The sequence below is a fragment of the Euwallacea similis genome, chromosome 24 (genome assembly GCF_039881205.1).
Source record: "Euwallacea similis isolate ESF13 chromosome 24, ESF131.1, whole genome shotgun sequence".
Taxonomy (NCBI): domain Eukaryota; kingdom Metazoa; phylum Arthropoda; class Insecta; order Coleoptera; family Curculionidae; genus Euwallacea; species Euwallacea similis.
This window is the reverse complement of record NC_089632.1, coordinates 2738943-2753284: the sequence shown is the minus strand read 5'-3', so window position 1 is coordinate 2753284 and position 14342 is coordinate 2738943. Positions and strand designations below refer to the sequence as shown.

General features: G+C 35.2%; 1 protein-coding gene across 5 annotated transcripts in view; it reads left to right on the top strand.

The window, feature by feature from the left end:
• The window catches only part of sdk (sidekick cell adhesion molecule), a 94786-nt gene that overhangs the window by 42976 nt on the left and 37468 nt on the right, over window positions 1–14342 (top strand). For all 5 annotated transcript variants that reach the window (XM_066402097.1, XM_066402102.1, XM_066402100.1 and 2 more), the window contains exon 2: window positions 13193–13285. In XM_066402097.1, coding sequence (XP_066258194.1) covers window positions 13193–13285 — 93 coding nt within the window. The remainder of the gene's footprint in view (window positions 1–13192; window positions 13286–14342) is intronic.

The window sequence follows — 14342 nt, the reverse complement described above, 5'->3', positions numbered from 1 at the left end:
AATAGAATAAATAACTAGAGAGCTGGCTAAAAGGATTATGTCATGAAGGAACTTGAGGTCGATTCTAAAGCTATTTCGGGAACAAGTGACAAGAACCATTTCATTAAAGACCCATTTAATATTACTTGTAATTATGCGCCACAATAGGACGGCGTACTGGGGAAGGCAAAATTTTTAATTAATATTTAAATTATCCTTTCGGTTCTTTTTCCTCAAATTTGCAGATCGATAATCGTTTGTTTAAATTTACTTCCCACCGCCCATTCATGTTTCAAAAAGTGACACTATGGGAAATGAATGTTCCGGATACTACATAAAGTGCAAATAGATACATTACGTCGAGGTTTGTTATTAGCACAAGTGAATTATGGAAGCAATGTTCGGCTATAATGCATAATCAAAGGCAAGTCGGCAAAGACCAGAAACGGAAACTTGAGACCTCTTGTCGTTGCAATATAAAGATTTATTCAGGGAATTGTAAGGACCAAATGGGTAATAGTGGTAGTAACGAATAGGCACTCTGACCGCCTTTCATGAGCCAAATGGCTATAGGCGACAGTGTGATCGATTAATCAAACATAATATTCAGAATTAACATTGTTAGCCAGGGAAATTAAAGTTTAAAAATAAGACAAGTAATGTTGACACGTGGGCTCGAGGTGAATATTTTATTATTAAATGAAATGTTAACTTGTTTACTTTAATTTTGACGTCCTCCATGACATTATTTGCTTTTTATTAAAGTATAAAGTGCTGGTAACTCGAATATCAAGTTAGTTTTTATGTATGAAAAGCAGAAATCTGACGAATAATTGGGCTCTATTTTAACGTTTCCGTGGCAGTTAGCTGCAGTAATAATTGACTGTACAGGGTGTTTCAAACTCGACACTCCTGTACCTATTTCATAGCAACCGAAAGTAATATGAAAAATTTAAACTGTGGGTCTTCAATGGGGTTGGATGACCTTTATTTCGACCTGAAGAGGTTCATTTCTCAAATGTTGAAGTAACGGGATATGACGTCATCGATGATATTTTTCTCGAAAACATATCCAATTTCTGAAAAAATTATATTGATTTTATTTTTCCAAACAACTTTTACTAAAGAATTTTTTTCTCGTGTTACCGTTTAAAAGTTATAAACAAAAACATCATAGGAATTGTTCAAAAAATATATCTCGAAATATCAGACTAATTTGTTAGACTTCGTATTGTGCAGCAATATCTGAACACATTGTGATAACGCTGGATTGACATTAATGGGCCTATGCAGTGGCTAAGAAAGTGCCCTGACTTAACTCCCATGCACTTTTTCTTGTGGGGGATTTCATAGAAATAAAATTTATAAAAGTCCTTCAAGGAATTTGGAACACTTAAAGGAGAAAATAAGAACTGCTTGCAATGTCATAATTAACAAAACATAACCTGTTAAAATCGTCGAAGATCCAAAAACGATAAATGGAAACTAATAAAAAATTATTCTTTTCAACTTTTGAAAATTGCAAAATTATTAAAAATTTACGGAAAAATAAACACTCAAAAACTCACAAAATTTTTTAGAATTGGAAATTCTTTTAAAAATATACAAAATTTTAAAATGTCCGCAAAATTATCAGAAACATGTAAAATTTTCAAAAGTCGACGAATTAAAATGAACAAAATTGGAAACTTTGCAAAATTTTCGAAAATATATATATAAAAGTATGAAAAATTGTCAATTGTTCAAATGACAAGTTAAAATTAAGAAAATTTGCAAATCTACAAAGTTGTTTATAAAAATGAAAATTTTCAACATCGTTTATCATCATTTTCTTTACATAAAATTGGAAAAAATGATTCATCCGCCAATCATCCATAGACGTAACCGCCCTAAGATCTACAGATACAAACCTGTATTATTGAAGAAGTGTGTCACTAATAGCAGTAATTGTAGTATTTTTACTTTAGACTTACATACAATTCTTTGTTCATAGAAATTCTGGTTGTCACGTGCTCGATGTCCCTTCTGGGTCAAAGGGTGTTATTTTGAACGTAGTACAGGTATGATCCAAGGCGTGTTTTGTGTAACTGTATCGCCTAGAATAGATGCTAGATCTTTTTCTTACAATACAAAAAGTTCCTAAATCAATTTCTGGTTTCGTCTCGGCCAAAATATTATGTAGTAGTCCCAAATGGGGAGTTTCAGTCCCATAAAATTGGTCCGTAAAAGTGAGGTTATGCTGTATCGGACGAAAATAATTTACACCACAAAATATGTTGGCCGGTAAATTGTGCCAAAAAGCATTTCCTGAAGTCCATAAAAAGATTCTATCGCGGCGCCATGCACAAGGCAAGTTTTATTACGTTTGATTCTAACGGGTATACAACAGACAGTGTTAACATATTGTTGTATACGGGCTTTTGTCCTAAGAGCTAAACTGTCCCCATGATATATGGTTGTGGTTGCTCAATTTATCCTTACTTATTTAACAGCAATAAGGCAAATGTTTTACCGACCAATAAGAGAGCATATTTGTATGGCCTCTATACAACTTTTTAAGGACACCGTTAAGGTTTTTAAAGCGCAATATGCGGTAAAGCGTCCCACCGGGGAAGTTTCAGGAAATATGTAGTAATAAAGGGTTGTTTTTCTCGTCCCAGTTTCGCTTGTAAACCTCTGAGCCGGGGATTTGCTAGAAATTATTGTGTACCAACGCAACTTCCTGATGGGAGGACACTGCGTTTTTATTTCCTAACTTTGGCCATTATTTTATGTCGGAAGATGTTGGCGAAATGGTTTATAGGTGTCATGGTCGGTATTCCATCACTCTAGTCGATTATTTTCCCGATATAACCTTATAAAGACCAGTAACAAAACCACTTTAATATTTAGTCTCTTCTCCAGGAAAAGCGGTTCACTTGGAAATTAAACTGGAAAATTTAAACTTTAAAACTGGATATAAACACAAGCGCAAAAACCTAAAAACTAATTACTAATATTACCCCCTTCTCCTCCTCGTCCAACGGTAAGGTAATTAAACATTCCGTAATTAAAATTGCAGATTGGCGGCCAGAAAAGTCGGGCACTCAGCTAATTGAACAGTTAATTGGTTAGTTAGTTAACAAAAGAAACTTTGGACATAATGGGCTTTATTGACGTTATAATAACGCCGAAGCTGAGCGCTTTGACTCGACCTGCAGGTCCATTACGAAGCGATAATTAGGTGCAGATGAAATTTGGAATATCATTGACTCTGTCACTAACTCTGGCCTGCATCAAAGAGAATTCGTTGATATTCCACCAACAAGGCGAATATTGTTGCAAATGGCGAAAGATAGTGTCAGCCATATTGTGATCCTTTGGGACTAGTTACACTTTCCTGAAAAACGGGAGTATGTGGAATTGAGACGTGTTATGCACACGCAAGAGGCGAACGAGCGAAAAGGCCTTACATCCACTAGGTGAAGTTATGCAACACAGCACTTTACAATTAGGAAATAATATACATGTTCCGTGTGTACAGTAATCAAATTAAAAATCAGTAGAATTTACTGATGTTCGTCAGAAAATACTGTCGGGCGATTGGTCCAACGCAACTTTTGACGCAACAATTTCCGAAAAATAATTAATTTGCCTGTTAATTTATTTCCTAATTTAATTAATGAAATATTTCTCAGGCTCTTTACCTGAAAAGTAACCTCTAGATTTACGACCTCATGGATGGTGGATATACGTGATAAGGGATTAAGCAAACTCTCGGAAGTGCACGATGCGCCCCTTTAGGAAACAATACGCCCTTACTCTCCTCGGTTCTTGTTATGATGCTCGATGTCATAACCGAGAATGGAACCAGGTTCTGCTCTATTTCGCTCTAATAAGGCGAAATAGCTGATGAAGCGGTTTCCAGTGTTTTAATAAAGGTTGAATGAACACGCTTTCTGTGATAGGGCAAGAATTAAACTGTTGCGTGATGCGAAATTCCCTAGTCAAGTCCTTATTATTAGTAAAGGTTTTTCTATTCTCCGTACTTTAACATTTCTCATTAATCTATCAGTATGAACTGAAACATTTAAAAACAGGTCCATTTACTAAGTTTGATGAGGAAGTGGGTTGATAAGTGAACCATAAATCGAATGTATTTTTCGTGTGATATATGGAACGATAAAATTATCGTTATTTGTTTACAATTTTCTGTATTGTACACGTAGGGATTGGGTAATACAGATAAATGTAGGGTTATGAGTTTAAAGATAATAGGTCATTTAAGCATTACTATTATTAGTCAGTATGAAAAAGTAGTAAGTAGTAAGTAAGTAAGAACCGATTATATTATTTATGAGACACGTGGGAAAAACTAGTGTTTTTGGGTTTAAGCTTAGAATTTGTTATGGAAAATTGTTGTTAAAGGTGGTCGGCATTTCTCAATTTTATTATTACTGTTAAATCAAAGTCCTTCGTACGATTTCATTGTAAGTGTTTTAACAGAAAACAAGTTTATGAGATCAAAGCTTTATTGCGACTAACTAAAAAACAAAAGTGTTGAGTTAAAAGAAATATAGGCAGAGTATCAATGATCATACTGCTGTCCCAGCAATCATATAAGGCTGCCGCCAAACTTGCAGTTCGTAAAGAAAATATGATTACGGGTGGAAGCTTATCGGTCGGCATCGGCACAAATTTCAAATATATTACTGATTATAATCCTAATAATTACATCCTTAGAGAAAAAGCAGAATATTTTTATTTTGCATAAAGCCAACTTTTGAATTGCCTGTCAATCCAGAATTATGCAGAAACTGTTTTTCTTTGAGTTTAGAATCAGTCAATACCCTATTAAAGGCAGCCGACGTTTCGCGGCAGCCTCATGAAAATACATCAAAACGACTTCACAATAAATTCATCATTCTGGGAAATTCTGGACCAACAGGGGATTTTAGCTTTTCAATCTAGGCAGTTAGGGTTTTACATTTCCAATTTTTTTGTAGTATGCCACTTACCGTTCGTTTCAAGGGACTAGTTTTTTATTCAATTTACAAACGTTTTTGTCACTTGTACTTTTTTCATGTCGATAACGGTTCTTGCACTATTCGTGAAAATAAGATGAAAAACGTAGCATTTCTATACCAATTCGCCAATATTGCTATATAATAAACCTTGCTGGTAGTAAACAAGACCGAAAATCAAGGGTAGGTACTCTTATCCAGGGTCGCGATAAAAAGTTGAAACACTTGTTGACTGTTGAAATATTCATTTTTTTACGAAATCAAATCCTGGGAAACAATTTAATGCAGAAATAACTAACAAATCCTTTGGAAGGCAGATCAAACAAGGCTTCATTGAAAAGTTGAAAGTAGCGCCCTATATTCCCTTTTTCCGGAGCGACACAGCCTGATTATTTTCACATCAACGTAATAAGTTAAGGAATTCCGGTTTCGATTCCCATTTTCCCGGAAAATTCTGGATCGAGCTATTTTGTTGACGGCAGGCAAGGAAAATTATACACGTACTTGGGGAAATAACGAATATCGGGACGTACACGAATCTTTTAGTTCTGACTAGGTAACCTTTTCCTTGTTGGCTTATCATTAATTCGTTCCCAATTATCCCGGTTATTGTAGGGGTGATTGGCGTGTTCAGGCCAGGATCGATTAGGGGGAAAGAATATTCCTAGAAGGATTTTAAATTCCATTTATGTCGAGGTAAATTAAATTTCTTCACCTTACAACATTTTCACATGGAAATGAACGAATAACAACAGAAAATTCCAGAATATACAAATGTTGATATTTTTGCATATGAATATTGCATTTCCTATTTAAATTTCTAAGTCCAAGTGATTAAAATGCTGGCTGCCATTGGGATCTCAAAAACTGTAAGAGACACATTGTCTGAGATTCACCTTGTATATTCCTGCAGAGATAAAATTAAAATAACCTACACTTAGAGAGTGTTGCGTTTAATTTTTCCTGGTCGCTTGTAATACTCCCTTGGAACTAAAAGGCTGCGTGTTTGCTGCAAATTGAAGTTTCATTTCTTAAGTCGCCTTCCATAACTCGAAGCCTATATACCAGCTTGTATTGTATTTAAATGGCTGAACGTAACAGTCACGCAAACCCCGAATTGGATAAAGATCGCAGAGCAATGCGTAATCGTGTTTGACCTCCACGCTTCGCGATGGTTCTCGATCTAACCCAGATTGTCGGTTTATTAAATAAATAAATTAAAGGCTACAGGGTGTCCCAGAAACTGTCAAAAACAAGTATTATGTGCTAGACGGCGGTAACACATAGAGCGATTCAGCTAAAGTTGCCTTATGCAAACTTTGCTTGATTTCATTCTACAAAGTGTCAAAAGATTGTTTTATTTTGTAGACACAACTTTCAGTCTTTTATTTACAGTGTGAAGTTTATTCCCAATTTATATAATTAAAAAAATTAATTTAGCACTCTGTAGATTGAAAACAAAAAACTTTCGTATAAGGTATGTTTAGCCGAATCGCTCTATTTTATATTCTCTAGCATTCAGTACTCATTTGTACCATTGTTTCTGGGACACACTATAGATGCTTGGAAGAGGCCATGCATACGTATATTATAGTTAAATGAACAGTGAGGACGAAAAACTAAAGAAGCAGAGAGACTGGAAAACATATTAACCATTGAAAAAAATTGATGCGAAGATTTAAAGTTGAGTATATTTTCATTTTCGAGCAGTTGAAAATGCAATATTTTGATCAAAAATGCGAGAATTCACGTGCGAAGCAGAATCTGATAATGTACAAGGGAAAAAATCACTTTGCGTCGATCATACACGGGATTCAGGAGAAGATCGCCAAGGAGGCGCGATGTCATGCGGAACTTGAAACTGATTATATTGTAAAACGGCTAAGAATTATTATTGCGAAGGAATACAAAGCATTTCAAATTCGATCCTCTACCATTGGGAACTCGAAAACTAAAGGAGATACGAAGAAGTTTACATGAGTACGAAATTGCATAATTTAACGCTTGACTAAATGCCATTTTCAAAATTTGAATTATCCGAGTGCTTTCTAAGATAGCCGGAAAAAACTAAAAATTGTAGATTTCGTTTTTATTTTTTTTTTAGCATTACTTGACAAGGAAACCCAAAACCACAAGTACATTATCATTGCCACTTTTTCTCAACTACACGACGAGGTTTTTAGATTTGCCATTCGACGTTTCGCTTTTCGGCTACCATCATTAACTTTATTTTTTTTATGGGCGTCATATTGGATTTTTCGACAGAAAAATTAAAAAAACCTCTTCGTATTTCCTCTAGTTCCCGAGATCGTAATGGTAAGGGTCCAGTTTGAAATGCCCTGTATTACAATGGATGAAGCTGTATGATAGAGACAGAGCAACAAGAAGGGGATACTATTAACTTAGTTATTACCTGCAGTTTAGCTGAATCGCTCTATTTCTTTATCTGCCAGGACACTGTACTCGTTTGTACCAATGTTTCTGGTACACCCTGTGTAGGGAATTTGAAGCGATTCTAGGAGACTTCCGGTAGATGCTGAAGACCATTAATGTATTATTCAAACTTTCAGAGCCGGTTAATAAGAACAATTTGCATACAGCAGGCGCAGACAGCCTTCAGTTCTGGCAACTTATAAATATGTGTACGTTTTATCGATTTTGAAGCAAAATTGAAATTTAATCTTGCCAAAATCCGTGATTTATGCATTGATCCATCCACCTGATAAGGAAGCACAGTACCAGTTCATATGTCTATAAATGGGGTTGTCATTCAATGCTAAAATCGAGCCTAAAACACAGGAGAGAATAGATGTGGTGCTGCATGAAGTGCCGTTTTTTTTAGCGTGGAACGAAAGAGATTTTTAAAATAATAATTTGAGAAAATGGAAATTCTTTACAATGGGAGCGTTATATCTTCGGAAAGAGCGTTGATTTGAAATCAAACGGAACGACGTCGCCTCCGTCATTTGCCATCATTCATGGCTCCAAAAAAGATCTTAACAAACCCGACAATTTACGATGAGAGCGCGATTTTCCAGTTGTCATCAACTCGTTTCAGTTACAGAGCCGCCGAGTGGCGTAATTTCAGAGTTCTGTGACAAATTTCGAGACTACCGGAAACGTTGAAATGCTCTAATGTGCTTGTAGCGACGGCGTTGTTTTAAAATTTATGGGTGAAGGATGCGTGTATTTTCAATTAGGTCTCTACTCTGTTCCCACAGCTATACGCTAGATGGAAATCCTGCCTTACTTTTTATGGAAATTTAATGGCGCATCTGGATCCCGAAAGCGCCAATTGCTTCCGAATTTAATTGGAGCGGGAAACTTAAAAATGCATATATTAAAATGGGGTTTTGTGCCGAAAAACCAACGTCCCGATAAGTTCGCCAAAAGGTTAGCTCCCATAGAAATTATTCTTTTTCGTTCCAATGGGCGTTATTTTGCAGGGAAACTTGCCAACACCTTGATCTATTGGCCCTAAAGACCTGCAACGTTGTCTGACAAATCGCGACTTAGTTCAATCCCAAACTCTCCATTAATATACAGTCTAATCTAATCGATTGGACGCAAAAACCGAGTAAAAAGTTTAATTGAACAGCAATGATTGAAGTTTCCTTTTAACGGGTCGGTTCGATTGGGACCGCACAAGGAAAGCTCTTCAAAAGTGAAAAAGAGGTTCTTCAGCTCCAGTTGGCTAATGATGTGAATGAACAACTGTTGTCGATTTAACAAAGGATGGTGCACAGAGCAACGAATGCGGAACAATTGATTGACAATTGCACCCCATCAGATTCCGCCCCTCAACCAAATGTGTGTGAGTTGCGGAGGCATTAAAGTGCTATTGTGCACCCCCTGGAAATAGATATACAAGCGGGGCAATAAATGATAATAAAAATTGTACTCATAATAATCCCATTGAATCTGACGCTCCTGGGACAATAGCAGGGCAAGGGATCTGTTCCGCATGTTAAGAAGAAAAAAAAAACACGTTCTTATCTACTTTCGTGGGGGGCAGTCTTCTCTTCTTATTTGTGAGACATTTTCATCGCAAGGCGAATTGACTGATGTCCGACCGTAAATGCGGCTGCGCGATTGACTAAGAGAGAATCTTGACATACGAAGTAATTCCGGATTTTGAAAAATAGTCAATTCGCCTGATAAGTTTTCGTTTATTTCTTATTTTATTTATTACAAATATTATTTAATTTTTGATAACTTGATTCATTTTGATTTATTCCTTTGCCCTAAAATAAGCATGACCTTAAAACATTTCCTACTTAACCCTCAAAAGAACCTCCTCTAATATTTTATAAACACAAATCAATCGTACCAGTTCTAGACAAATTTGAATCAATAAAAATTGTGTTTTAATATGGCAAGAGAGGATTCCTTCTACATGTCAAGAAGCCACAAAAGAAATACTTTCTTACCTAGTTTCATAGGGGTCAGTTTTCTCGTCGGACTTTCAGAATCGATTTTGCAAAGTTCGCAATAAAAGTGTCGACTTGTTTCCATTTGTTGTTTGTTGTACGGGAGGAAATTGCAAGGAAAAACTTTATATAAGCAAAATTGAAATTAAATATTCAGTCAACCCCAGCTTTGAAATATTAAGCTTTGGCCCCTATTTTGTCCACGCCAGCCGTTTTATTTTTGGCCAGCTTTCTGAGATATTAAGAAAGATTTAATAAATCGATACGGAAAGAAAATCATCAAGTAAACGTTTTCTTGATTTATTTTTTTGAGTGAGATGCAGTCCTTCCAAGATGTAACTCCGCCATTCAAAATCAGCACGTGCAAATTTATCATATTAGTAATATTAATTTAGTGTGAGGGTATCTGTTTAATTAATCTTTCAGCGATTTCATTGCAGCCTGTGAAAATTATGGGCAACAATAATTTAAAATGAAATGTTTCATTAATAGTGAAATGAAGTGGCTAAATAAATAAAACCTAATCAAATGAGGCAAGCTGCTACGTCCCTGCTTTAGTCGCTCGCATAATGTTTATAAATTACTTGGTGCTGCCCCCAATAACTTGAACTAACCCTCCATTCATTGATGAATGTTGCGGTAAAAATTAAAATATTTGAATTAATTAATTAATTTAAGGATGGACATTAAAATCACTCTGTAGGCAAATGTGTGTTCAGAGTAATAGTCACTTCATAATCCATTGGATATGTATAAAAAGGCTCAAAACCGGGTGATTTAAACGTGATGAAGTGGTTTTTGCTTATGCAAAGTCCTTTTCTAAGTCAACGCAATTTCGAGGCAAGACAAGAATCGTTGGGCACAGACACCCTATTCTAAAATAACTGAAAAATTTCTGCAGACACTCTTCCTGTGCAATTCCTATCGTTGCTTAAGTTGAGTTTTGCAAAATTGGCACTTTGTGCCATTATATCAGTCTTTGTGCGCTAAGGACTAAACACACATAATAGCGGAAACTTTCAGTTTTCGAAGAAAAACGGCGGGCTACTACCTAATCCATCAGAGGCAGTTCATTTCCAGCGACGTCAACTAACTGGAGCTAAACCGTCGGTCGGGGCGATAAAGTTCTAACGAGTCATTAATTACATTTGCCTCCCAAAATCTGTTATTGGCCTAAATGCCGTTTTGCAGGTCCAATATTTGCTGGGGAACTGATTTAATAATGATTGTCGTGATGCCGTGAACTCCTGGAAATCTTGAAGAAAAGGGGGAAAGCGCTTTCATTCGGGATTTTCCGAGGCGCTAATTAAAATTAGGTCATTAAAAACACTCTTTGGCAATATTAGACTATGGCTTTTAAATTTCTTGACTATATGGCGGACTTGCTTAATAGTTAAAAAAATCCGTATAAAGGAAACCCAGAAATAGGTCACCAAATATTCGTGTTTCGGTAGTTCATAAAAGCGTTTTCAGCGATCCGAGCCGTGACCCACAAAAAATAATTCGGAAAGTGTATATTTTAAATATAAAGGAACACATAACAATGTCGGTTTTTGAATTAAATTCGTAGCGGCGTTATTTAAAACTCCTAATCTGTCTATAACTATGTGGATTTCTTTGTCATTGCATATGCCGGTTTTTGTATTGCGAAGTGAGGAAGGATGTTTGTTTTGGAAACAAATTTGTTGTTGTATTTGTTGTTGCGGGTGGTGAGTTATTAGAAATATCTGATGAACGTGGAACTGTTAAGCTGTTATACATATACATAGGTAGAAAAATGTTGTCGAGAAGAAATTCATAAAGTTGTACCTAAGTATATGGTTACTTCAGTGGAATCAGAGAGAATCGCACGGAATCATATGTGTAAGAAGAATAGAAAACCTTATTATTGAGAAATTATTTTTATCGCAAGGTGAGTTGACTAGTGTCTGCCCGTAAATGGGGCCACGCTATTGGTCAGGAATGAATTCTAATATACTTAATTGTCACATAAAATTTGTTTAAAATCAAAACTTTCAAAAATGTAAAAAGCCAAAAAAAAATTAAATCGATTTGAATTAATATTTAAGCCCATATCAGTCTGGTGTGTACACTCGAAGAATCCACTCGTGAACATGTTATATACTTGCCATAAAACAGGCATATTGTTTCGTGCCAGCTAAATACCTCAATTATTAATAAAGTTTTATGTTCCATTACCTGAAGGTCCGCTGTAAAGCTTTAATGCGCCAAATTCTTGCCACGGAATGTTAATAACTGCGCGGTCATAAAGGATTGCTATTATTATTTATGTATACACTTCGTCAGAGGTATACCAGAAAATTAATGGAGATGATTCGTATTTATGTTACCTCCCAATTTATCGGTCAATTTAATGCCTAATTTTAAACTTGTAAAAGTAAAAGTAGTGTAAAAAATCCTGAAATAGAACAAGACTACATGGTGTTTAATGTAGTCGTTACGGTATGGGTTCAATTAATGCGTATTATACAGGGTGTCCCAACTTTTAGTGATCAATATACATATATCAAGTGGTATAGACAATATATAAAAGCATCTATAAAAGTGGTATATACATATAAGTATTGCAGTTTAAAGGAAAAAAACGTACGGTGCTGGTTTTTCTCGAAATAAAAATTACATTTTCAGTATGCAGTCATTTTTGAATTAAAAAAAAATTTCTTATCTTTTTTTAGGAAGCACACCGCTTTAGACTAAAAAAAATTAAAATTGTCTTAATGCATCAGCAATGAATTTTCCTTATTGTTATTTCAAAAATAATGTTAAGACAATTTTCATTTTGTAAATAAAATGAATTGAAAAATTAACAATTAATAAGTTGTTAAACTTTATTGAATTTTAAGCCACTCGAAGTGTAATCCATCGAGTTCAACATATTTTTGACGTTGACGAAGTGAATAAAAGTTAGCACTAGAAAGAAAACATTATAAAATTTAATAATGTTTAACAACTTATTAATTATTAATTTTTTAATTTATTTTATTTACAAAAATGAAAATTGCCTCAACATTATTTTTAAGATATCAATAAAGGAAAAATTACTGCTGATACATTTAAGACGATTTTGATTTTTTTACTCAACAATACATGCCGACTACAAAAGCTAATCTTATTTCGAGAAGAACAAGTACCGTACGTTTGTTTTCTTTAAATATATTCAAGGAAGTGCCCATGCGCATGCTACCGTTGAAATTAAATATTTTAATTTACTTCAAAAAATTACTTGTTTGATATGAATAACGCCTACAGAATTGCAATAAAATATATCAAGCGGTTTAAGAGAAATTAATAAATTTGTAATTTTCTACGAGAACTTTAACGCTTTGTATTTTTGTTAAGAAACATTTTTGGGATATAACATACTACGATTATTTTTCTACGTAGAAATCGTGGTTAAAGTTTGACGCTCAAAAGTTGAGACGCCCTGTATAACACTCGTCATCACGTATCAGCGAGATTGAAATGAATTCGTGTTTTTTCCCGCTCGGTTACGTCTCTAATACAGTTCATGGAAGAAAATTGCTTCTATGTGGGTATAAATAGATAATTCCGCAATAATTTTAGTAACCGCATAATAAAAAAGCAGTGTTGCTTAATAAATCCAGCTGTAAATATTAGCTTTCTTAGAGCCCAGAAGCTGCTTCCAGATGTTGTTTAACTAATGTTTTAAGTGCGGTTTATTAATTATATGCGGGTAATAAGTTTCTGTCTTGAATAAATAGACAATTATTTTTCTAACAATTCTTGTTTCTTTTCCAGACAATTTACACCAGGCGCCCAGGTTTACTACGTTTACGAGCAACAGCATAATTAGATTGGGAACTACGAAAATCGTGCAATGCCAGGCCTTTGGTAAGTGTTAATTTAGGTTGTTAGATCATCGCTTTCTCTTTGCGGATCCGTTTTTTTTTACTTTGCTCTCATCTGTTTCGAGACAAATTTCCACGATTTTCCGCATGGAAAGCGAAATACTTTTTATATTTTGATCTCTCGACGATTGCTACAAATGCGCCCCAATTTAGAGATAATGAAAAATTGAAAAATATGTTCACATGATCACCCTTTCGGGACGCAAATCGCAGATAAATCACAAGCCCTGCCGCACAGATTTGCAGTTAATATACGGTTTTGCCCGATAATGAATAAATCTGTATCCAGGCCAAATCGAGTTAGTCAGAGGTACAAATGCTGCAGATTATTAATGGTTTCCGTCAGTCTAACCGTAAAGTACTGAAATGATGACGTAGTGGTAAAAACGTCGTTCGGATATAAATAAATAAATTTTAGCATGCATCCACAGCATTGTCGAGGGAGTTTAGATCAATCTCTGACCCAGACAGCATCGGTTGAATGTTTCACATATCGCGCAGTCGATATCTCGGATTTGAGCAACGGAAAATGAAGTTAAAATTTCGTTACCGGAAAATTGGAAATTTGGCTGTTAGGAAAGTAACGACCACGGAAACACGTCGTTCTCCCGGGGCCCAATCGGAAAATGTTTGCTCGATTTTTCGAATGGACTTTACGAAATTAGAATTTGATGGGGGCTGCCCTCATATTTAAAAGTTTCCAGAGTTCACGTGAGAGGGAAAAAGTATACAACACATGAGACGATTAATATTTTCCAACCTCGTGCGTTGCTTACCGAATTGGGTTATACCCTGTCAACACGCAATCTGGAGTCCAAATGCCGAGATGATTTATGTTGGGGCTCGTTGAAAGGTAGATAATTTGTATTCAGCTAAATGCAGGTGTTTGTTGAGATTTCTATAATTTTATTAATAGGAACATTACTAGTACCGCAAATTAAACATGTCAATACTAACGGCTTTACCCTACCGATTATATTCTTAAGTTTTCTTCAAATTTTCCTCTTATTAGCTCTGGTTTTCGAAATAATAATTTGCTA